The sequence below is a fragment of the Symphalangus syndactylus genome, chromosome 18, assembly GCF_028878055.3.
Source record: "Symphalangus syndactylus isolate Jambi chromosome 18, NHGRI_mSymSyn1-v2.1_pri, whole genome shotgun sequence".
Taxonomy (NCBI): Eukaryota; Metazoa; Chordata; class Mammalia; order Primates; family Hylobatidae; genus Symphalangus; species Symphalangus syndactylus.
The window spans coordinates 14,307,126-14,330,442 of record NC_072440.2 but is presented as its reverse complement, the minus strand read 5'-3'; the positions used below and the strand labels follow the sequence as shown (position 1 = coordinate 14,330,442).

General features: G+C 50.6%; 1 protein-coding gene across 2 annotated transcripts; it reads left to right on the top strand.

The window, feature by feature from the left end:
- Nucleotides 1-53: 53 nt before the first annotated feature.
- RIBC2 (RIB43A domain with coiled-coils 2) lies at nucleotides 54-19,592 on the top strand. Of its 2 annotated transcripts, none has more exons than XM_055254135.2 (7): nucleotides 54-380; nucleotides 686-767; nucleotides 3,738-4,082; nucleotides 9,384-9,502; nucleotides 13,182-13,409; nucleotides 18,070-18,236; nucleotides 19,460-19,592. In XM_055254135.2, the coding sequence occupies exons 1-7, from the start codon at nucleotides 267-269 to the stop codon at nucleotides 19,536-19,538; spliced, it is 1,134 nt and encodes a 377-aa protein (XP_055110110.2). In that variant the 5' UTR covers nucleotides 54-266; the 3' UTR covers nucleotides 19,539-19,592. The 2 variants fall into 2 exon arrangements, with proteins under 2 accessions (XP_055110110.2, XP_055110111.2); XM_055254136.2 differs by having other exon boundaries at nucleotides 77-133.
- The last annotated feature ends 3,725 nt before the right edge of the window (nucleotides 19,593-23,317 follow it).

Sequence of the window (23,317 nt, the reverse complement as noted above, 5' to 3'; positions counted from 1 at the left end):
GTCGCGAGAAGAGAGCGAGACGCGGCGAGCGCGGAGCCGTTCCTTAGCAACGAGTTGTTGACGTTTCCGAGGGAGCGGGAGCGTCTGCACCTCAGCGGCGTCACTGGGAGCCCGACGGAAAACCGTGCTAAAGGCTTGTCTTTCCCCGGCCCGATCTAGGGAGCCAACCTCGCCTGCGCTACAGCTTGCTTATTTTCGTCGTCTGTTCTCCTGATCCTGCGTGTTCTAAAAACCCCTTACTTAGGCTTTCCGTGGGTTCCCAGACCATGGCGGTGGCGCTGCCCAGGGACTTGCGGCAGGACGCCAGCCTGGCCAAGAGGAGGCACGCGGAGCTGTGCAGGCAGAAGCGGGTCTTCAACGCCAGAAACAGGATAATTGGGGTGAAAGGGCAGGGCCGGGACGGGGTTAGAGCGGCAGATGCGGGCGAGGGGCGGCGTGGAGGGGGAGAGGAGATGAATTCTAGGATGAAACATCTGAGCCAGGAGGCTGCAAACGGCATCCTGCAGGGCCAATAATGCTCCCTCTCGAGCTCGCCTGGAGTCACCAGCGGTTCTCCTCCCCTGAGCCAGATTTTCTACAACTCGTTTGCAGTGGGGCAGAGATTAAAAATAATAATAAGTAGGATTGTTATTACTGAATAAAATTATCTGGCTCTAACCCTTCTCCTCTGTTTTTCCATTTATAGGGAGACACTGAAGCCTGGGATGTTCAAGTTCATGACCAGAAGATAAAAGAAGCTACTGAAAAAGCTAGACACGAAACCTTTGGTGAGCATTTCCTGAATGCTTATCTATTGGTTTAGGGTTGTGTGCCTTTAGACTCCAGTCTTCCCCACCGCCCTCCTGCCCCGCCTTTTTTTTTTTTTTTTTTTAATTGAGATGGGGTCTCACTATGTTGCCCAGGCTGGTCTGGAACTCCTGCGTGCATGTCAGTCCCATGTCAGTCTCCCAAAGTGCTGGAACTACAGGCATGAGCCACGGTACCCAGCCCTCCTTGCTTCACATATATAAAAAGTTGTCATTTTCACACTCTTCCTCCTTTTAAATTTCACAATTTCTTGTGCCCAGTTAACTTAATGCACTGATTCTTCTCTTAAAACAGCTATTGAATTTGAATGTGGATTATAAGAAACAGATTTTAAGGGTAAATGTATGTTTTCCTTCATTTTCTTAAAAAACTGGATAGGAAGAGCCTTAAACACAGAGACACACACACACACTCACTTGCTCTGCTCAAAAGTTTAAGACTGTCTATGAAGGACAGCTGTTTAGACCAGATAACACATATGCCCAGGCTCACACCCTCAAGCTGGCTCAGAGATAGGCATGATTCAAATCATAGTATTCAAATACCTTGAATACTGTTATTCAAGGTATTATTATTCCACTTCAAATATAACTCATTTTCCCCTATCATGTCCAACAGTTTCAACAATTGTTGAAATTTCACACTTTGAGAGGCTAAAACTAGAGGATCACTTGAGACCAGGAGCTCTAGACTTGCCTGGGCAACAAAGCGAGACCCCATCTCTACAAAAAATAAATTTGAAAAAAAAAAAAAGAAATTTCAGTGTTTTTAAACACCATAAATATTTTTATAATAGAAAAAAAGCAGGATACAAAATTGTACATACAATGGGCTGTTATGTTTTAAAAATATTTTAAAATATGCTTAGAAGAAGAAGAAAGGAAATATGCCAAAATGTTAGCAGGGTAATGTTGGAGGGATAGAATTATGAGTAAACTTTATTTTCTCCTTTATACTGTTCTGTATGTTCTAAACATTTTATCTTTTTTATTAATATTTTTAGTTATGAGATAATTCATTCATACAAAAACAATGTGACAGGTACATTTGTACCCACCACCAGAGTAGATGTTAACATTTTGCCAAATTGGCTTCAGATATTTTGAGTGTTTTTTGAGAATTGTGTTTATATATATATATATATATATAGCAACACCACCCCACCCCCCCACCTCTTAATTTTCCCTTCCTTTCTCCTCAGAAGTGTTTATCATTCCCATGCTTTTTTTTCCTTCTTTTGAGATGGAGTCTTGCTGTGTGGTGCAGGCTGGAGAGCTGTGGCACGATCTCAGCTCACCGCAACCTCCGCCTCCTGGGTTCAAGCGATTCTCCTGTCTCAGCCTCCCGAGTAGCTGGGATTACAGGTGCACACCACCATGCTGGGCTGATTTTTGTATTTTTAGTAGAGACGAGGTTTCACCATGTTGGCCAGGCTGGTCTCGAACTCCTGACCTCAGGTTATCTTCCTGCCTCTGCCTCCCAAAGTGTTGGGATTACAGGCATGAGCCACCAGGCCCAGCCCCCATGCACTATTTATGCTTGTACTATTTATGTATGTATTCATAACAACATAAAATTGTTTTTATGTGTTTTTAAAATTTATGTAAATGGTATCCTATTGAATAGATCCATCTGCAATATGTTTTTCTTTCATCCAGGCTTGTATTTTTGAAATTAATCAGTGATTTACATATAGAGAGTATTCATTTTAATTGTTTTATGGCATTTTGTTATATGAATTAACTACAGTTTCTTCATCCATTCCCATACTGATGGCTGGTTTAGATTTTTTTTTTTTTGAGAAGGAGTCTCACTCTGTCCCCAGGCTGGAGTGCAGTGGCATGATCTCGGCTCACTGCAACCTCTGCCTCCCGGGTTCAAGCGATTCTCCTGCCTCAGCCTTCCGAGTAGCTGTGACTATGGGCACGCGCCACCATGCCCCGCTAATTTTTGTATTTTTAGTAGAGACGGGGTTTCACCATGTTGGCCAGGATGAGCTCGATCTCTTGACCTCGTGATCCGCCCGCCTCGGCCTCCCGAAGTGCTGGGATTACAGGCGTGAGCCACCATGCCCGGCCACAAATGAGAGATCTTGTTTCCCCACATCTTTACTAATGTGTGCCATTATTAGCATTTTAAATATTTTGCCTTCGATTCATTGGATGTTTCCCACCTTGTATGAGTGATCATCCTTTCATAAGTGTATTATTACTCAGGGTTTTTTGTTTGTTTGTTTGTTTGTTTTTTTGAGACAGAGTCTCATTCTGTCACCTAGGCTGGAGTGCAGTGGCATGATCTTGGCTCACACCAACCTCCGCCTCCTGGGTTGAAGTGATTCTTTTGCCTCAGCCTCCCAAGTAGCTGGGACGACAGGCGCCCGCCACCACGCCCGGCTAATTTTGTATTTTTAGTAGAGACGGGGTTTCACCATGTTGGTCAGGCTGGTCTCGAGCTCCCAGCCTCAGGTGATCCACCCACCTCGACCTCCCAAAGTGTTAGGATTACAGGCGTGAGCCACCACACCCGGCCTCAGGTTTCTTTATAGTGATTTGTCTGGCCATTCCTACACTTTGCCCATTTATTGAGTTGGGGTTTTGGGGTTTTTTTAATTGATTTGTAGGTACTCTTTGTATATTCAGGATATTAATCCTTTAATGGCTGTGTTACTTTTTTGGAGGGTTGTATTACTTTTGCAATCACTAAAAAAATTAGTTTTTAAAGTAGATTCATGGGCTGGGTTTAGTGGCTCACTTCTATAATCCCAGCGACTCGGGAGGCTGAGGCAGAAAGATAGTTGGAGGCCAGGAGACAAGCCCAGGCAACATAATGAGGCCCTAGCTCTAAAAAAGTAAATAATAAAACATAAAATGGATTCAAATTTATTTTTTCTTCTGAATCCTAAGCTTATGGATATGCTATATTTCTTCCAGCTGCTGAAATGAGGCAAAATGACAAAATCATGTGCATATTGGAAAACCAGAAAAAGAGGGATAGGAAAAATCTCTGTAGGGCTATCAATGACTTCCAACATAGTTTTCAGAAGCCAGAAACTCGCCGTGAATTTGATCTGTCCGACCCCCTAGCCCTTAAGAAAGATCTTCCAGCCCAGCAGTCAGATAATGATGTTCGGAATACGATATCAGGCATGCAGAAATTCATGGGAGAGGATTTAAACTTCCATGAGAGGAAGAAATTCCAAGAGGAACAAAACAGAGAATGGTCTTTGCAGCAGCAAAGGGAATGGAAGAACGCCCGTGCTGAACAAAAATGTGCAGGTAATGAAACAGAAGAGACGAGCTGGGCTCAACACTCTCTTCAACAAACCAACGCTACATTTTTTTTTTTTTTAAGCAACTCTACAGTTTTTGTGGGATTTGTTTAAAGTCCTACTGATATGCACAGCCACATGCTACTTTGGCCCTGTGGGGAAAGAAAAGTCAGAGCCTGCCCTCCAGGAGGGAAACACCTCCAATCACACCTCAGTCATGTGGAAAAGACCTTCCGTGTCGGGGTCCCAGTTGGATGCTGGGGTGCAGAGGTAACTCAGAATCGGTCCCTGCCCTCTCAGTCTGCTGGGAAGGTGGATGGGAAGGATGCAGGTCTTCCTAAGTCTCTTGGGTGCTGTGGTAGAAATTCCTACAGGGGACTTTGGGGGTGTAGTTGCAGGCATGGTGGTCACATGTCCTCACCAGGACTCCCCAAGCCCAGGGAACCTCTTGGGCAAAGGCTCCAAGGCATGAAACAGCCTCTCATTGAGGGAACTGTAGAAAGCCCGATGCGTCCTCACTGAGGTCAGCAGCATTCTGCTCTCCCAGCTCCTCTTCATGCCTGCACTCGAGCAGCACTGATCCTTCCAGCTAATTCTGTGCCAGAAAGATCAGGTAACGAAAACGACAACATCCCTGCTCTCTTGGGATTTGTCAGTGGGCGATGAAATAGTGAGGAGCTATGAGGAAGACAAAACGGGGACCGGGCACAGAGAGGAACGCACTCCGCCTTCTTGAGCCTCTCCTCTCTGCTTGTTAGTTTGCAGTCTCCTTGCTCAGCTCATCCTCCTCCCAGCCTGTTCTTTCCCCAGTCTACTCTCTGTGAGTGATATCTCCCAGATCATCTTCTCTCATTCTTCCTGAACCCACTCCTACCAGATTTCTGCCCTCCCTGTTCCACTGGAACTGCCCTGGCCAACCTCACCAGTGACCTCCATGTCGCCCAATCCAAGGTCAGTTTTCGATCTTCATCTTGACCTAACATCAGCACAACACACAGTCGATCACCTCCTGCTCCTTGAAATCCACATGCATTTCAGCTTTCAGAACACCACTCTCATATTAGTTCCCTTCCCATCCAGGTCCTTTGTTGGTTTCTCATCTGCTCAACCTCTGGATGTTGTTCACACCAGTGCTCTCCTCTACCAGCTAAACTCACCCCTGAGTGATTTTGTCTGGTCTCATGGCTTTAAATGCCACGTATAGGCCATCATTTCCTGGGTTTATACCTCCAGCCTGGACTCTTCCCTGAATCCAGACTCATAAATCCATCTAACTTCTCTTGGATGTCTAATGCACTTGTCAAGATCAGCACAAGTCCAATAACTCTGTTCTTCCCTGCAGACCTGACCTTCTACCCACATCTGTGACAGCTCCTTTCTTCTAGCTGCCCGGGCTCCAGCCCAAGTAATCTTGACTCCTTCCTTTCTCTCCATTTTTCAACTACTTTCCACACCCTCCAACATTCCCATTCTAAACTAAGGCTATCAGCATCTCTCGGCTGGGTGCAGTGGCTCATGCCTGTAATCTCAGCACTTTGGGAGGCCGAGGAGGAAAGATCACTTGAAGCCAAGAGATCAAGGCCAGCCTGGGCAACAAAGTGAGACCTCATCTCTACAAAAAATTAAAAAGTTAGCTGGGCATGGTGTTGTGCCCATGTAGTCCCAGCTACTCAGGAGGCTGAGGCAGGAGGATCACTGAGCCTGGAAGGTCAAGGCTGCAGTGAGCCATGATTGCACCACTGCCCTCCAGCCTGGGCAACAGAGTGAGACCCTGTCTCAAAAAAAAAAAAGAAAAAATAAAGACCGGGCATGGTGGCTCATGCCTGTAATCCCAGCACTTTGGGAGGCTGAGGCAGGAGGATCACGAGGTCAGGAGATTGAGACCATCCTGGCTAACACAGTGAAACCCCATCTCTACTAAAAATACAAAAAATTAGCTGGGAGTGGTGGCAGGTGCCTGTCGTCCCAGCTCCTTGGAAGGCTGAGGCAGGAAAATGGTGTGAACCCGGGAGGTGGAGCTTGCAGTGAGCTGAGATTGCGCCACTGCACTCCAGCCTGGGCAACAGAGCGTGACTCCATCTCAAACAAACAAACAAAAAGCATCTCTCAGCTGCTCTTTGGGTCTCTCCCCTTATCCTACAGAGTGAACATTTCACTCAGAGTAAACGATTTTTTTCAGGGATCTACAATGCCTTCACAGTCTGGCCTTATCTCCTGCTATGCTGCCCTCACTCCATTCTTTCCACACTGTCTTGCTGTTTTCAGACGTGAGTGTATCAGGCTCACTTCTGCCTCAGGGCCTTTGCATGTGCTGTTCCCTCCGCTTAGAAATGTCTTTCCCCAGATATCTGTAGGGATCACCACTCTCCTCCAGGGCTGTGCTAAAATGCTATCTTATCAGTGAGGCTTCACCTGACCCCCCTATTTTAAACCCTGTACCCTCCTCCCACCCCACATTCCGTATCCCCTTGCTTTATTTTTCTCCATAGCCTTGATCACTGACATGTTGTATGGTTCATCCATCTCCCAAGTGGCCTAAATTTCCACCTCTGGCCAAAAGGCTTTGTTTCAGCCGTGGACTTGGTTCTTCAGCGGTCTCCTTGACATCTCACAGGACCCCTCACAACATATTGGAAAGCAGCCCTGGATCCTCTTCTGCATCTGCTCCTTTTTCCGTCTTTCTCCTCCCACTAACTGGTACCTCCTGCCCTTAAACCAGACGTCTAGGGAATCATCCATGACCCACCCCCATCTCCAGGCCACCTCTGACTCTTGTCCCTTCTACCTCCTGCATATATTTTGAACTGTCCGCTTGTCCGCATCTGTGCTGTCACCCTTGTGATGCAAGCCACCACCTCAGCTGAACAGACCTCTGCCAAGATCTTTGTGATGGCCTCCACTTCCTTTCTTGCCCCTCTCTGGTCCATTCCCAAAACAGCAGTCAGTGATACTTTTAAACAATGTGGGGTTTGGCCAGGTGCGCTGGCTCATGCCTGTAATTCCAGCACTTTGGGAGGCTGAGGCGGGCGGATCCCCTGAGGTCAGGAGTTTGAGACCAGCCTGGCCAACACGGTGAAACCCCGTCTCTACTAAAAATACAAAAATTAGCCGGGCGTGGTGGCATGTGCCTGTAATCCCAGCTACTTGGGAGGCTGAGGCAGGAGAATCACTTGAACCCGGGACGTGGAGGTTGCAGTGAGCCGAGATTGTGCCACGGCACTCCAGCCTGGGCAACAAGAGCGAAACTCATCTCAAAAAAGGAAAAAGAAATGTGGGGTTGGACAGCATCACCCTACCCCGTCGATCCCAGCTTCAAGCCCGCTAATGGCTTCCCATGCACTTGGAAAGAGATGCGGAATCCTCCCGCAGCCTGCAGGCTCTGCGTGCTGGGCCTCTGCCCATCTCTCCACTGTCAACTCCGCCCCCTCCACTTACTGTATTCCTGCCATCTTCCTCTTTCACTTCTGGACTCCACTGAATCCTTTCCCAACCCAGAACCTCTGCACCTGCTCCCAACCCACTTCTTTTGTCCTGCAGGTCTCAAACGTCATTTGCTCCCAGAGGAGCAATCTCTTACCCTCCCCACAAACCTCAGCCGCCATGGCCAGGAGCCCCCAGCATATCTCTTCTTGGTCTCTGTGTCCTTTCCTCCCAGTCACTGCTACAGTTGGTATTAATACATTTATTCTGGGTTCATGTGTTGGTTGATGTCTCCTCTCCTAGGCAGCAAGTTCCAGGAAGGCAGGAAAAGCCCTTTCTATCTTACTTCCCATTATGTATCATGTGCCCAGCAAAGTGGGACCCCCATGCTAGGCTCTCCATGGCTGTATGTTAAATGGATGAATGAACAAATGAATGACGAGAGGAGAGGCTGACTGTGCAGAGGCCAGAAATTGAAGATGAAAGAGTTTGGTCTTTGTTTTTGGAGACAGTGAGGAGACCCACAGGGCACAAATACTTGAATGAAGAAACTTCTGATCGATGGCTTTTTCTTAACATAATAATTCCGCAAGCCGGGCGTGGTGGCTCACGCCTGTAATCGCAGCACTTTGGGAGGCCAAGGTGGGTGGATCACCTGAGGTCAGGAGTTCAAGACCAGCCTGGCCAACATGGTGAAGCCCTGTCTCTACTGAAAATACAAAATTACTGGGCATGGTGGTGCACGCCTGTAATCCCAGCTACCCCGGAGGCTGAGGCAGGAGGATCACTGGAACCCAGGAGGCAGAGGTTGCAGTGAGCCAAGATGCACCACTGCACTCCAGCCTGGGTGACAAAGCAAGACTCCGTCTCAAATAATAATAATAATGTAATTATTAGTAATAATTATATTAATATAATTATTAATAATATAATTATATTAATTATATTAATATTATATATTATAATAATAATATATTTTATATATTATAATATATAATATATATTATAAATTATAATATATATTATAAATTATAATATATTATAATTTATAATATAATTAATATAATAATATAATTAAATAATTAATAATATTATTATCATTATTCTGCAAAGGAGGTATATATAATATAATATATATTATATTATAATATAATTAATATAATATTAATATAAATAATTAATAATAATAATAATATCATTATTATTATTATTCTGCAAAGGAGGTATGTCCTGCTTCACAGGTAAGGACACAGGCTCAGCAAGGCTAAGTAATAGTTGAGGTTAACAGAGCTCGGAAATGTCTGGGATGGGATGTGAGCCTCCTCTGTTTGACTCCAAATCTTCACATTTTGCTTTTGGATCTTCTACCTTGACCCCTTCACCTCCTACTCCTCCTCTTTCTCTTCCTCATTGGCCTGACCAAGTCCTCCTGCCACTCCACAGTATCTGTCATCTGGCCCTGCTTCCTCCATAGAGTCCTGTCTGGTTTCTTGCCCTTTCATTCTGGATTCTGCTGAATCCTTTCCCAAAACCTCTGCACCTGCTCCTAACCCACTTCTTTTGTCCTGCAGGTCTCAAATGTCATTTCCTGGGGCTGTAGAGTATCTCGTGCCCACTGTAAGGATTTAGCTACTTCCAGATAGAGCAGGACAGCAAGGGGCACATCACCAGCCTGTCCCAGGACTCCAGCATGGTAGTGATCACTAGCACCGACCTGGGAGCTTGACTCTCCCACAGCCTTCAGAGGCAGGTCCTGTCATTGTTGTTCCCGTCCTCATACTCATGGCTAAGGACGTGGTAGGAGGCAAAGGCACAAACAGCCACACATCAGGGGGAAGGCGCTCCCGTGGCCAGGTTGGTCTGATGGCTTGTTGCCTCCTCCTTTCAGAGGCCCTCTACACAGAGACAAGGCTGCAGTTTGATGAGACAGCCAAGCACCTCCAGAAGCTGGAAAGCACCACCAGAAAGGCGGTTTGTGCATCTGTGAAAGACTTCAACAAGATCCAGGTATAGCTACTCCGAGACCCCGGGCTCGATGACTGGAGGGGAGGACGAGCCCTCTACGGCTTCCCAAGGCTCTCCAGCTTCCTTGGGATCCCAGTCTCAGCCTGCTCCCCTGGTCACATCACCAGCCCTGACAGAGACCCTGATGGGCTGCCTGATGACAGAGATGGATGAGACCCAGTCCTGTCCCTTAGCTCTGAATCTTGGAGGGAAACCTGCCAAACTAGCCATGTAACCTGGGGAAGTCAGCTCACCTGTCTACACCTCAGTTTCTTCTTCTGTAACATGAGGATGGTGACATCCACCTAGACTGTTACCGCCTAGCTCTGCTCCAATGCCTGGTGCTGGTTTCCATTTTTCCCACCTCTCAGACTAACCCCTTTATTGAGAACAGCTACTTGGATGCTCACCGATGGCAGGGATGATGAAGAAGATCATGATGAGCTCGGACACTGGGGCCTCCTGAGACCTCACACCTCCTCTCTAAACTCTGGTCCCCCTCTTCCCACACACTCCCCTTCCCTCCAACCTGATGCTGAAGTTGCTGAAATAGGTTCTTCTTTTTGTTTCTTTGGTTTTTTTGTTTGTTTGTTTTTGAGACAGAGTCTCACTCCATCACCCAGGCTGAAGTGTAGTGGCACGATCACGGCTCACTGCAGCCTCGACCTCCCAGGCTCAGATGATCCCCCCACCTGAGCCATCCAAGTAGCTGGGACTACAGGCACGCGCCACCATGCCCGGCTAATTTTTGTATTTTTTTTGTAGACACAGGGTTTTTCCATGTTGCCCAGGCTGGTCTCAAACTCCTGAGCTCAAGCAATCCTCCCGCCTCAGCCTCCCAAAGTGCTGGGATTACCACATCTGGCCCTCTTTTCCATTTGGAAATCAGAGCTCGCCCCCCCTGCCTCTCCCTCCCCCCCACAAGGTTTTCTTTTCAAATACAATTCTATTTTCTGGTGGGTGGGGACTTTGCTTGGGTTTGTTGATCAGGTTCGCTCTTCAACTAGAACTGTGGTCCCCAAAGAAGGCTGTGCAGGATCTGTGGGAGAGCAGACACCAGAGCCCTGCTTCATATTCATTTTTAACCTCATCACTTTTGATTTCCATGTACATGTGTAGTTAGAAGCATGTGCTATCATTAAACTATAGTAGTACCACACTGTGAACTAAATATATTGGAGATACAAGCTCAAAACTGTCCTCCTGGTGGGGGCAGGCAGTCAAAATCTCAGAGAGGCTGGACCAGACAGCAGAGAATGTGGGTTTTCAACACAGGAGAGGAATGAGGAGAGCCAACTGCAGGTGCTGGGGAGGACCAAAGGGCAAAGCAAGACACCTGAAGTCCGAGCTCACCACCCAGTGAGCTGCAAAGGTCTTAGAGATCATCCATCCCTGCCCTTCATTTTACAGCGGGCGCCCAAAGAGGGGAGGCTGTTCACTCCAGTCCCCACTGCAAGTGAATGGCAGGATGGGGCCCTTGACAATTAGTCCACTGTTGGCTGGTGATCCGCTCATTCATTTATGGAAGTGATGATGATGATGATAATTCACTCATTCATTCATCAATTCAACCAATGTTTATTGAGCCCTTCCTGCTGGGCATTGGGGTGGCTTTTGCTAAACCCTATTATCTCATTCATCAATTTATTCATTCATATATTCTAGAAGATGTTTAATGGGCATCCACAGCCTGCCTGGTTTTCTCAGACCCCCAGCTCCTCATGTGGATGCCACGAGGCAGCACTATTGCAAACACTCCTGCACTGGGAAAAGCCGCCCTCTGGCTTCTGCAGCTCTGTTCCTAACTACAACTAGGCTTTTTAATTAACCTGGGATGTTAATCCAAGATTCTGGATAACTATCCTCAAAAGAAAAGTCCAAGCAGGCCAGTCCAGTTCAACAGGAAGGACACATGAGGGCCTCCAGTTCTCGGGTCGGGGCTCATTTTGTCAGAGAGGCATTGTGGCGTCAGGGTCTGACACGCAGGCTCTGGAGCCCGACCACACGGGTGTGAGACCAGGCTGTGCCCTGCAGCCTTGGGCAGGCCACCCACTGCCTCCGTTTGATCATCTGCAGAATGAGGAAGCGATAACACCCTCCTGTGTCAGTCAGAATGTGCTAAGCCTTGCTGGGGTAAGAAGCACCCACCAGTCTCAGTGGCTTAAACAGAAAGTTGATGTTCCATGCATGCTCCCTGCCCGCCATGGACTGGCTGTGAGGCCTGTTCTTTGGCATCCTCAGTTTGGAGCCCAGGCCTTGGGATGGAGCGACCGCCAGCCCGAGGATCCCCGCAGCACAGGAGGAAAGGAATGTGGCTGGTCCCCCCAGGCTTCCTCCCAGGAGCAGTAGTGCCACCTCTGCTCACATTTCTTTTTTTTTTTTTTTTTTTCTCGAGGCGGAGTCTTGCTCTGTCACCCAGGCTGGAGTGCAGTGGCGCGATCTTGGCTCACTACAAGCTCCGCCTCCCGGGTTCATGCCATTCTTCTGCCTCAGCCTCCCGAGTAGCTGGGATTACAGGCCTCTGCCACCATGCCCAGCTAATTTTTTATATTTTTAGTAGAGACAGGGTTTCACCATGTTGGCCAGGCTGGTCTCAATCTCCTGACCTTGTGATTTGCCCGCTTTGGGCTCCCAAAGTACTGGGATTATAGGCGTGAGGCACTGCGCCCGGCCTCTGCTCACATTTCACTGGTGAAAGCAAGCCACGTGGCCATGCTCACTCTAAGTGGGCAAGACAGGTTGTTCTGCCCCATGCCAAGGAAGAACAGTGTTGAATCACTTGAACCTGGGAGGCAGAGGTTGCAGTGAGCTGAGATTGTGCCACTGCACTGCAGCCTGGGTGACAGAGCGAGACTCCGTCTCAAAAAAAAAAAAAATGGGTAGGGGGGCTTGGAAGGATGAGCTGACTTCCTTAGGGAGTACTCAGTGGCAAGTCCGGTATTGAAGTTGGGCCTGTCTAACTACAAAGCTTGTACTGTGTGACTCAATCAAGCTGGCCTCTGGTGAGCACATGTGGAATGCCAGCTCCTTGCAAACTGCCCTGTCCATGTGTTACTGAGGACAACTGTTAACCCAAGTACATGTCTCCTAAGCCATCTCCTGACTTTACAGAGAAATGACTACAGCCCAGAGAGGGGAGGTGACTTGGTACAGGTCACACAGCCAGGGACCCCCCCAGGGAATCAAACAGAAATGAGACCTGGAATTGCTTTGTACTGGGGGCTGCGGCTCAGGACCACTGAAGTGACAGTGCATTTTCTACCTTTTAGAAATCACCACTGTTGCAAATCACTCTGTTGAGTGTTCTTTGCAGCCCACAGATGTCCAAGGGTTGCCAGGGGCACAGAGCCCTGCCTTGGGTGGGACCAGGCCCATGCGGGGTGGCAGCCTTTAAGGAGGGAGCTCCCTGCCTTGGCAAGTTGGTGCAAGACCCAGAGCTCTTATGCACACACCCAACAGGTGGTGATCCCCCGAGTCCAGCCCACCCGCCCAGCAGTGCGCAGGCAGCCAGGGCTTCAAGGACCCACCCACATCCGTGCCTGACAAGTCTCCCCTCCACCCGACTCCTGCTGCCCTTAGCATATCCTCCCCTCGAGGGCCCCCAGTGAGATTTGATGGCCTGGGTGTCAGAATACCCCTGGGGTCACTTGGACCATCTTCTTTAATGTCTTCACCTGCTTAGGCCATCGAGTCAGTGGAAAGGAAAAAGCAAGAGAAAAAGCAAGAACAAGAGGACAACTTGGCCGAGATCACCAACTTGCTGCGTGGGGACCTGCTCTCCGAGAACCCGCAGCAGGCAGCCAGCTCCTTCGGGCCCCACCGCGTGGTCCCTGACCGCTGGAAGGGCATGACCCAGGAGCAGCTGGAGCAGATCCGCCTAGTCCAGAAGCAGCAAGTCCAGGAGAAGCTGGTGACTGCCCTGCCCCTTTTTCCAGAGCCCGCAGAGCCAGGCTCTTTGCTCCCGCTGCCTTCCAGGCACAAATGTAGTTGTAGCAGGCCTTGTGCTCTGCCCTAGGACCTGCCCTCAAGGAGTTTCCCTTCTAGTCGGGGGGAGACAAGAGCCAGATATTCTCACACCCGTATGATGTGGCATCAGGAGTAGGAGTGCCAAGAAAGAGGACAGTAGATTGGGAAGACATTGAAGCAAAGACCCAAAAGAGGGTAGGGAGGGAGCCATGTGTCTACCTGGGAAAAGGACGACCAGGCAGGGTGAGCTGCAAGGGCAAAGGCCTTGAGGCAGGACCCTGCTGGACCTGCTCAGAGAAGGGCGTGGAGCCCGGTGACTAGAGTGGAGTGAGGAGAGGGGCAGGTACGGAGGCGTCAGAGGCAGACGGTCGAGGTCCTGGCAGTCCACTGGGGAGGACTGTGGCTTCTTCTGTGACTGAGACGGGGAACTCTGCAGGGTTTTGGACAGAGGAGTGACAGGATCTGACTTAGGCTGAGCAGGATCCCCAGCGTGATCCCCCTGTATCGAGGGCAGACACTAGGGGCTGAGGGGGAAGGAAGCAGATCTCCAGGAAGGCCTTGCAGTGTTCACAGTGAGAGGCGATGCTGGCTGGGACCACGGGGCAGGCAGTGGGGGTGCGGAGCAATGGTCAGATTCTGGATCTGTTCTGAAGGTAGAGTCGACAAGATCGGATGAATGATTGGGTGGGGACGTGTGAAAGACAGGAGTTAAAAGATGACTCTAGGTCCTGTGGCCTGAGCAACTAGAGGAATGGAATTGGCATTTCCAGAGATGGGGAAGATGGTGGGAGGAGCAGGTTGGTGGGGTGGGAGGGGTGGAAATCAAAGTTACAATTTTGGATACGTTAAATGTGCAAAGTCCATAAGATATCTGTATCTATTAGGATTACATTTGCCTGAATGTGGCAGAAAACCACAAATAACAGCATCTTAAACAAAATAGAACTTTCTCTCTTGCAAGTAGACTAAATCCTCAGGAAAACAGTCCAGGGCTGGTATGGCAGCTCTGTGGTCATTGACTGATGTCCTGCTATCCTTGGCTCCTGGCTCTCACTTCTTAGTGCAAGATGGCTGCTTGAGCACCAGCCATCACATGCATAGTCCAGCTACCAGGAAGGAGGGATGGAGAACACTCTAAGGAGATTTCCACTTACATTTCACTGGACAACACTTAGTCACAAGGTTGCCCCTACCTCTAAAGAAGTCAAGGAAATGTGTTTATTCCAGACAGTGAAGTGCTGGTGATTGTTTTACTAAAGAAGAACGAAAAATGGTTACTGGGAGACAAGTAGTATTTTCTGCCACAACCTCCAGTTAAAGCCCAGGAGGCAGCTGGATATGTAACACAGGGCTCAGAACAAGGTCTGGGCCAGAGGCATAAATGTGAGTCGTCACCTACAGAGAGAATGTATGCATGTATTTTGAGACAGAGTCTCTATCACCGAGGCTGGAGTGCAGTCATGCAGTCTCGGCCCACTGCAACCTCTGCCTCCTGAGTTCAAACGATTCTCCTGCCTCAGCCTCCCCAGTAGCTGGGATTACAGGCATGCACCACCACGCCCAGCTACTTTTTGTATTTTTCGTAGAGGTAGGGTATCGTCATGTTGGTCAGGCTGGTCTCGAACTCCTGGTCTCAAGTGATCCGCCCACCTCAGCCTCCCAAAGTGCCAGGATTACAGGTGTGAGCCACCATGCCCGGCCCTACAGAGAGTATTTAAAGCTGAGGACTGAGTCCTGCTCCCCCCAGGACCCCCCTTCTCACCACCACTGTTGATAAAGAGCAAAGGCATCTGTGAAGGGACCGCCAGGGAGGTGGACAGATGCAAGCCATGGTTTGCTGGAGGCCAAGTGAGGAAAGGTGTTTGGGAGGGAAGGAGAGGGGAACCCCTGGGTCAAACGCTGCTGCCAGGCTGCAGGCTAAACGCTGGATCCAGCATCATGGCAGTCACCGGGGACCCTGTCAGGAAGGAGCATGTTTGGCAGAGGAGTGGGGCCGCCAGCCTAATGGGCTCAAGAGAGAACAGGCAGGAAACGAATGGAGATGGCACATGTAGACAGCACTTACAAGGCGTTTGCTGTAAAGGATGCAGAGAAATGGAGTGGGAGCTGGTGGGGGCCATGGGGTGAAGGGAAAGTTTTTGTTTGTCTTGATTGTAGAAATAACAGCATACTTGTCATTCAACCAAAGTGATGCAGTAGAGGGGGAAGTTGATGCCAGAGGAGAGACTTGCTGGAGCCGTGTCCCTGGGCTGCAGGAGAGCGAGGGACATGGAGTGCTAGTTGAGGGCTTGGTGTGGCCTCTGGGAGCTCAGAGCCGTCATGGGAGTTACGGGAAGGGGCGTGAGGGCGGGAGCTTGCAGGTGAACAGAATTGAGACCTGGAATTGCTTTGTACTGGGGGCTGTGCCTCAGGACCACTGAAGTGCCATTTTCTACCTTTTAGAAGTAGAACTGAGCAGGGTCAGGGGGAGTTAGTGCTAAATGGTCATCTAGAAGAGCTGGAGAGGGAACAGCCTGGAGGAAGGGGACATAATGGTCAGACAGTGTCCAGGGCCCACTGGGGGGTCATAGTCATGACCTTGAAGTGACCGCAGAGAGCGCTGTTGGGGTGTCACCCACCATGCTTAGCCAGATTCATTGTGGTCACCGCCTGCCTGACCAAGTGAAGGACTCAGGGGGCCGAGGGTTTCGGCCTGGGAGCGTCTGCCATGAGACAAACCAGGGGGCCAGAGAAAGATTGGAAAAGTGGCGGCCAGCGGACTGGAGGTCACACTTTGTGGGGGGGCATAATCATTGGAATCAGGGACTTGGAGAGATAGTGGAAGAGGCAGGTAAGACAGTGAGACTGTTATTGGTAATGACAAGGGAAGGGTGGAGGGTCCCAAAGGGAAGGTCTCCGGACCCACAGCATCGGCCGGGTGGGGCCTGCAGTCTGTGGTTTCGAAAACCCCCAGTGGATTCTGATGCCTACTCAAGTTTGAGAACCACTGGTAGGGTGTGCCCAGGAGGTGAGAAGGTGAAGCCGGGACTAGATCTTTGGAGAGGAGGCAGGAGAGCTGAGCAGCTGGGGACAAGAGAGGGCTGTCTCTGTGTGTGCTGAAACCACCGAGAATCCTGGCAGGAGAGATCTGGAGAGGGTCTCAAACCTGCAAAGAGGGGTGGAAGAGGCCAGGCTGGGGTGGCAGGTGCCATAGTTGGTGTAAGCTTCTGATTTGGTGGGTCTGGGGAAGAGGAGGGACAGTGGCAGTGGCGTGGACCAGGGCATGAGGAGTGGGTGGGGCAGCTTGCCCACCTGCTTCCCTGCAGGCCAAAGGTGCATGTGTGTGGGAGGCTGCAGTGGGGCCGGGACCTGGGCAGGCAGTGGGCGTGAAGTTCAGGAAGTAGTCCAAGGTGGAAAGGGCGCCGGGGCTGGAATCGGGGTCCAGGGCCAGGGCCCTGCTCTGTGCTTCAGGACTGCAGCTCTGCCTGGACCGTCTGGCACAGAAGATCGGCCGGCCATCCTGAAAGCAGTATTGCTGTCTAGTTTTCATTTTTTGTAGAAAATTAAGAAGACAGAAAAGCACAAAGGGGGAAAAACACACATGAAACCTCCCTACTCAGAAATACTGCCCCCTTCCTTTCTGGGTTCTTGCCTCCATCCCCTTTTCTATGCTTGGAGGTAACTGGGAAAGTTGGGATCTCGCAGCAAACAGCTGGGCTGTCTGCTTTGCTCTTAGCCCGGGTGAGTGTGTCCCATGCCATTCCCTGTTTGCCACCAAGCAGCTTGTGTGATGACCCCGGGCTCCTGAGAGCAGCCTGGCTTTACAGCGGGGGACACTGAGGTTCGTGAGAGCAGGGTGACTTGCCTTGTGGGTGACAAAGCCCGCCAGCCTGCCTTCAGTCCCAGGATGGGGCCACCCAGACCCCCGTGCCACTCACCGGACACTTATCCTTGCTCATTTGGCGGGAGGAGGCTGTGCCTTAAAAATGGCAAAAGGGGGCCAAGGGGACTAACAAAGCTGACAACACACGGGGAAGCACCCCTCCCTCCACACAAATCCAGCTTCCTCTTCCAGGGCTCCAGAGTTTTCACTTGAGGAGGGCAGTGAGGAATGAGCTGAAACATAGCAACTCAGGGGTTGGGGTGCCCCTCTAGGACCATAACCTTCCTGTCATCGGGTGAGGCTGTGGTGTCTGCATGTTCTGGAATCTGCGTTCAGCTGTGGGGCAGTCGGCCATGGCTCATGGAGGTGGCATCTGACTGCTGACCGAGCCAGGGAGCCCCCTGAGGACCTGAGGAGGAAGACTCTGGGCCCAGCCTGCACCTGGGAGCCCTGCACCCGGGAGCCGGGAGTGGAGGCTGCTGTAGGAACTGAGTCCCTGCTGTGCCTTCAGGAGAAGGAGAACGGCCAACACCTCCTGATGGGGGAGGGCAGCCGGGCCACGTGGAATGAGGGCAGGCTGGGGGTCTCTTCTGGCTTCCTGCCTGACATCGGTCACCTACCTGCCCCTCCTCTGACCCTCAGTTTCCCCATCTGTAGAATGAGAGGCAGGCCTTCTAGATAATCCCCTGGGGCTCTTTGGCTGTGGGGAAAGGCGGTGGTGAGCTGCCTCTTTTCCTTCCAGAGGCTCCAGGAAGAAAAGCGCCAGCGAGACCTGGACTGGGACCGGCGGAGGATTCAGGGGGCTCGTGCCGCCCTGCTGTTTGAACGGCAGCAGCGGCGGCAGCAGCGTGACCTGCGCAGAGCTCTGGACAGCAGCAACCTCAGCCTGGCCAAGGAGCAGTGTTTGCAGTGAGTGCTGGGTGGGACCAGGGCCAGGTGGGGGACCGGGTGGAGGGACCATGGGGCTGTGGAGGTCAAGGACAAGGAGGGGGCAAAAGGGGGAACACCCCGCCCTGGTGGTCCTCATCTGGACACTGTGGATCTCAAGTGGGCTGGCTCGGGTTGACAGAACCATGGGCCACGGGTCACTGCTGTCCACACGGAGTGCATGGGTAGAGGGCACCCGAAGTCCCAGGGAAGAGCACTGAGTCTGCTGGGGGAGTCAGGAAAGCTTCCTGGAGGAGGCTTCATGGCTGAGACCCAGGAGGAGGATGGCACTGCCTACTCAGGGATGGTTTTCCAGGTAGAGGGGCTCCTGGGCTACCCCGAAAAAGCCTGGAGTCTCTTGGTTATAGACAGGACCCCAAGAGTTCAGAGCTCCAGCTACAGGAAGATGTCACATGCAAGTAAACAGGTGAACTTGCAACTGAAAACCACAGTATTTATTTACTTATTTATCAAGCTCTTGGCTTAAACTCAGGGGGGACCCAGGAATATTTTCTCCAATCCGACGTCTGGTTGCTGGCGGGTCCATCTGTTATCATCACTTCTGCTGAGGGCCTAAAAGGAGCATTAAGAATGATCTGAGGGCTGGGCACGGTGGCTCACGCCTGTAATCCCAGCACTTTGAGAGGCTGAGGTGGGCGGATTATGAAGTCAGGAGTTTGAGACCAGACTGGCCAACATGGTGAAACTAAAATAAAACTAAACTAAAAATACAAAGATTAGCCAGGCATGGTGGCACACGGTTGAAATCCCAGCTACTGGGGAGGCTGAGGCAGGAGGATGGCCTGAGCCCAGGAGCTGAGGGCTGCAGTGAGCCATGATCGCACCACTGCACTCCACCCTGGGTGGCTGAGAGAGACATTGTCTCTAAAAAATAGAAAAGAATGATCTGAGAAATGAAACGGGGTGAACAAAGTGTACAGTCACACCCACGGAGATTTAATTTTCATATGTCCCCAAATGTTACTGGTGTAAGTCCCTAATCTAACTGCAGCGTAATTATAAAGTGACCCTCGCCGCTGAGGAGCGGTTGAGATGGATCATTTTGGGGGGCTCATTAGATGTGAAATGTATTCTGTATTTTGGGGATAACACACTAATAAAAAGTTCGTGTGCCTTTTCAAAAAAAAAAAAGAATAGGAAGTATACACATTTGCTGACCTTTCTTTTTCTCATTATGTTATCAGGAAAAAATATATGAATGAAGTCTATACAAATCAACCCACGGGAGATTATTTCACACAATTTAATACAGGAAGTCGATAATGAGGAAGCCACCCTTGTTCCTGTCATTCACGTATAAAGAGTGGCAACCTTAAAGAGTCACGTTTCTTTTTTAAAAATACACTCCTTGGGCCACAAGTACCCTTCAGCTGTAATCGTCCACTGTGGACAAAACATTTATCTAACCTCTCCCTTGTATTTCTGTGAGGAACATTAGTTTCTGTTCAGCTCAGCTCAGCGAAGGTCCTGGGTGGGGCTCTGGGAAGTAGCTCCACATGGGCCTGCTCAGGGGCACCTTAGAGAGAGGTGGTATTTAAGGTGGGCCTGTGTTCTGCACAGACTCTAGGTTCAGCTGCAGTAATCGTTACCGCTCCCAAATGCAAGCTATGTGCAAAGCCAAACACTTCATGTAGAATTCACTAATTTGATTCTCACAACAGCTGGTGGTGGGTATTTTTACTACTCACATCTTCTAGTTGAATAACCTGAGTTATAGACACGTTAAGTGACTTGGCGAGGTCATACCCCCAGGAAGTGTGGGCGCTTGGGATTAAACCCAAGGAGAGCTGGCTCTCAGGCACTTCACTCGGCCGGCTCCTACAACTGACCTGAAACAGCAGTGGCCTTGAAACAGCAGAGGCTCGGCTGGGCACTGTGGCTCAGGCCTGTAATCCCAGCACTTTGGGAGGCTGAGATGGGCAGATCATGAGGTCAGGAGTTCAAGACCATCCTGGCTAACATGGTGAAACCCCATCTCTACTAAAAATACAAAAATTAGCCGGGCGTGGTGGCAGGCGCCTGTAGTCCCAGCTAGTTGGGAGTCTGAGGCAGGAGAATCGCTTGAACCCGGGAGATGGAGGTTGCAGTGAGCCAAGATTGTGCCGTTGTACTCCAGCCTAGCGACAGAGCGAGACTCCGTCAAAAAAAAAAAAAAAAAACCAGAGGCTGATTTCTGCTCTCACAGAAGTGCAAGCTCATATGGTGGCTCTGCTGAGGCTCCTTCCAGCTTGTGGCTCTGTCCTCTCCGCCGCCACACGCAGCTCCTGTCTTGTGGTCCAGGATGCTGCTCCGGCCTCCACCATCCTGCCACGTTCTGGCCAGCAGCGAGGAGGAAAGGCAAAAAAGAAGGGGGTCAGCATGCTACTTCTCCATGACAACATGGCATGGTAAGTGCATTTCACCTCTGCTTGTATCCCATGGACCAGAATTCAGTCATGTGACCACACCTAGGTGAATGGAGGCTGGGAAGCTTAGCTGGCTAACCGCGTGACCAGGCCATCATTCTACAATTGTATACAAATGAAGTAATACATATTGGGGGACAACTAGCCATCTGCTGCAGGCCACACTTGAAGAGTGACTTGAAAATTGCCAGGCAGGAGGTGTGGGGAGGCATTTTCCACTGAGAGTGGGGACTAAGTCCAGCCCTGTCCTTGACCTCAAGGACAGGATTTCTGGCCCCAAGGCCCAGAAATGACTGGGTTCCCCCACCCCAGTTACCTCTTCCTTCTCCACATGGGTTTCTTGTGGGGCCATATACCCAGGGCCATTGACAGATGGCAGCTCTTGGCACATTATCCTTAGCTGAGATAGAGCTGGATACTCCAGTGCAGACAGCTTAGCTCACCTTACCCTCCGTCTAAATGCCCCTCTGGTTCTTCCCATGCTCAGACCCTTCACTGGGTGACGTTTCATCTGGGCCTCAGGATCGGTAGGGTTTTTAGGTGGACAAAATGGGGCTGGACTTGCTAACAGGCATAAACAAAGGCACTGCAGTGTCCAGGAGAGAAGTGGCAGGGCAGTATCTGCTGAGGTCTGTGTGTAGAGGGCCTGGGGGCTGGTGTGGGGTGGGGGTGGAAGGAAGAGGCCTGTGGCCAAGGTGTGAGGAGCAGGCCGGCCCAACGAGCAAGGCTGCAGACTTTATCCTGAAGGCAAATGGGGAGCTTGGAGAGAGTTGTCGGCCAGGCGGAGAGGGCTGGGTGTGCTCTAGCAGCCCAGCAGGCTCAGGCCACCCAGGGGCTGCCAAAAGGGAGGCAAGGCTTTGCAGACAGACTTTATGCCTCCCTCTGGATCCAGGCCCACACGGGCTCCCAGGCAAAGCATTTGAACAAATGACCACGCTGAAGACGTGGTTCAAATCCACAGTCAACCAAGTAATGCTGCCACCCCCAGGCTGGTGTGGGACCACGGGTGGGACCCAGGGGAATGCCTCAGGAGCTGTAACTAGAGTGTGGATTGTGATGTAAAGCCAGAGAGGGGAGGGCGAGAGTCGGTTTGTTAGCGCGCCCTGTGTACCAGGCTCCCACTGGGCCTCTTGGGCAGATGGTCTCTTGAACCTGCCCCCATCGCACCGCTGGAAAGCAGCTGCTTAGCCTTGTTTTGCATCCACAAAATGAAGGACCTCACTATTCTGGTTGCACCAGGCAGGGCCACCATGCAGAGCCCAGGGCTTCCAAACTCTCAGCCAGCTGCTCACCCCTTGTTTCCTGAACTGGAGCTGCATATTTTCAGAGTGACTGATGGTAACACGGACACTCTCTGTAGGGAAAGGGGTTGGGGGTGTAACTCATTTCCCAGGCTGCCATTAACAAACGACTGCAGACTGAGTGACTTAACCGGGAGAAACTTAGAGTTCCTCGAGGTGCTGGAGGCCAGAAGTCCAAATGGAGGTGTAGCCTGTGTTGCTTCCCTCCGAGGCTGTGAAGAAGGATCTGTTCCGGCCTCTGCCCCAGCTCCTGGTAGTTTGCTGGTGATCTCTGATGTTCCTTGGCTTGTATGCACATCACTCTGATCTGTGCCTTCCTCCTCCTGTGGTCTTCCCTGGGTGTGTGTATGTGTCCAAATTTCCCCTTTTCATAAGGACACCAGCCATATTGGGTTAGAGCCTAACCTAATGACCTATATTAACTAATTTCATTTACAATTAACCTATTTCCAAATAAGGTTCTATTCTGAGGTACCTGGGGTTGGGACTCCTACATATCTTTTGTGGGAGGACCCAATTCAACCCACAACAGGGGGAAAGGCAGGAGGGCACCTGGTTCCATTGCCTCCCAGGATAACTCCATTAGGAACATTTGTGTCCAGGCTGAACAAGCCAGGCTCTGGGAGGGCCCCAGTGATGGGCGAGTGACAGCCAATACTGTCATTCATCCTCCCGCTTTCAAGTGGGGAGATAAAGGGAGAAATGGGAAGTAATGTCGGTTCATTCAATGAGCACTGAGTTCTCTTCCTGTCCTGGGTCAGGCTAGGCCCTGGGCCAGGATCGCCACGTCTAATGGGAGACAGGGACAGGGAAAGAAATCCTTGGGAAGGAGGCAGAGGAGAAAAGGGAGACAGCGCTAGGAGGCCACCGCAGCCATCACCACTGCGTTTATATGCCTGGAATCACGCCCCAACGTGGAGAGGCTTGCTTTAACTCTGAAGGCTGCAACATTGTAAAAAATATTCCTGAAGGAAGGGCAGGCGTGAGAACTTTGGACGCAGACTTGCTTTCCGTGCGCTCTCTGCTGGTGACCAGCAGCACGACACAGTCCCTGCCGTTCTCCAGGCAGGAAGAGGAACGAGGTGGTTAAACTGCGGAGGCCGAGGCCCTGCGCTGGGCAGGTTCTTGCAACAGCCGCGACACTGCTGGATGTTGTGATTCCCGTCCACAGGATAAAAGACGTTCCGTGTGTTGCCCCTGGGTGGAAGGCAGAGCCGAGGCCAGACATGGGGGGTTACTCTCCCGTGAAAGGCCCATTGTGATTTCATAAATCCAAAGGGTTTTTGTTACATTCCCCCCTAATTTTTTTTTTTTTTTGAGATGGGGGTCTCACTTT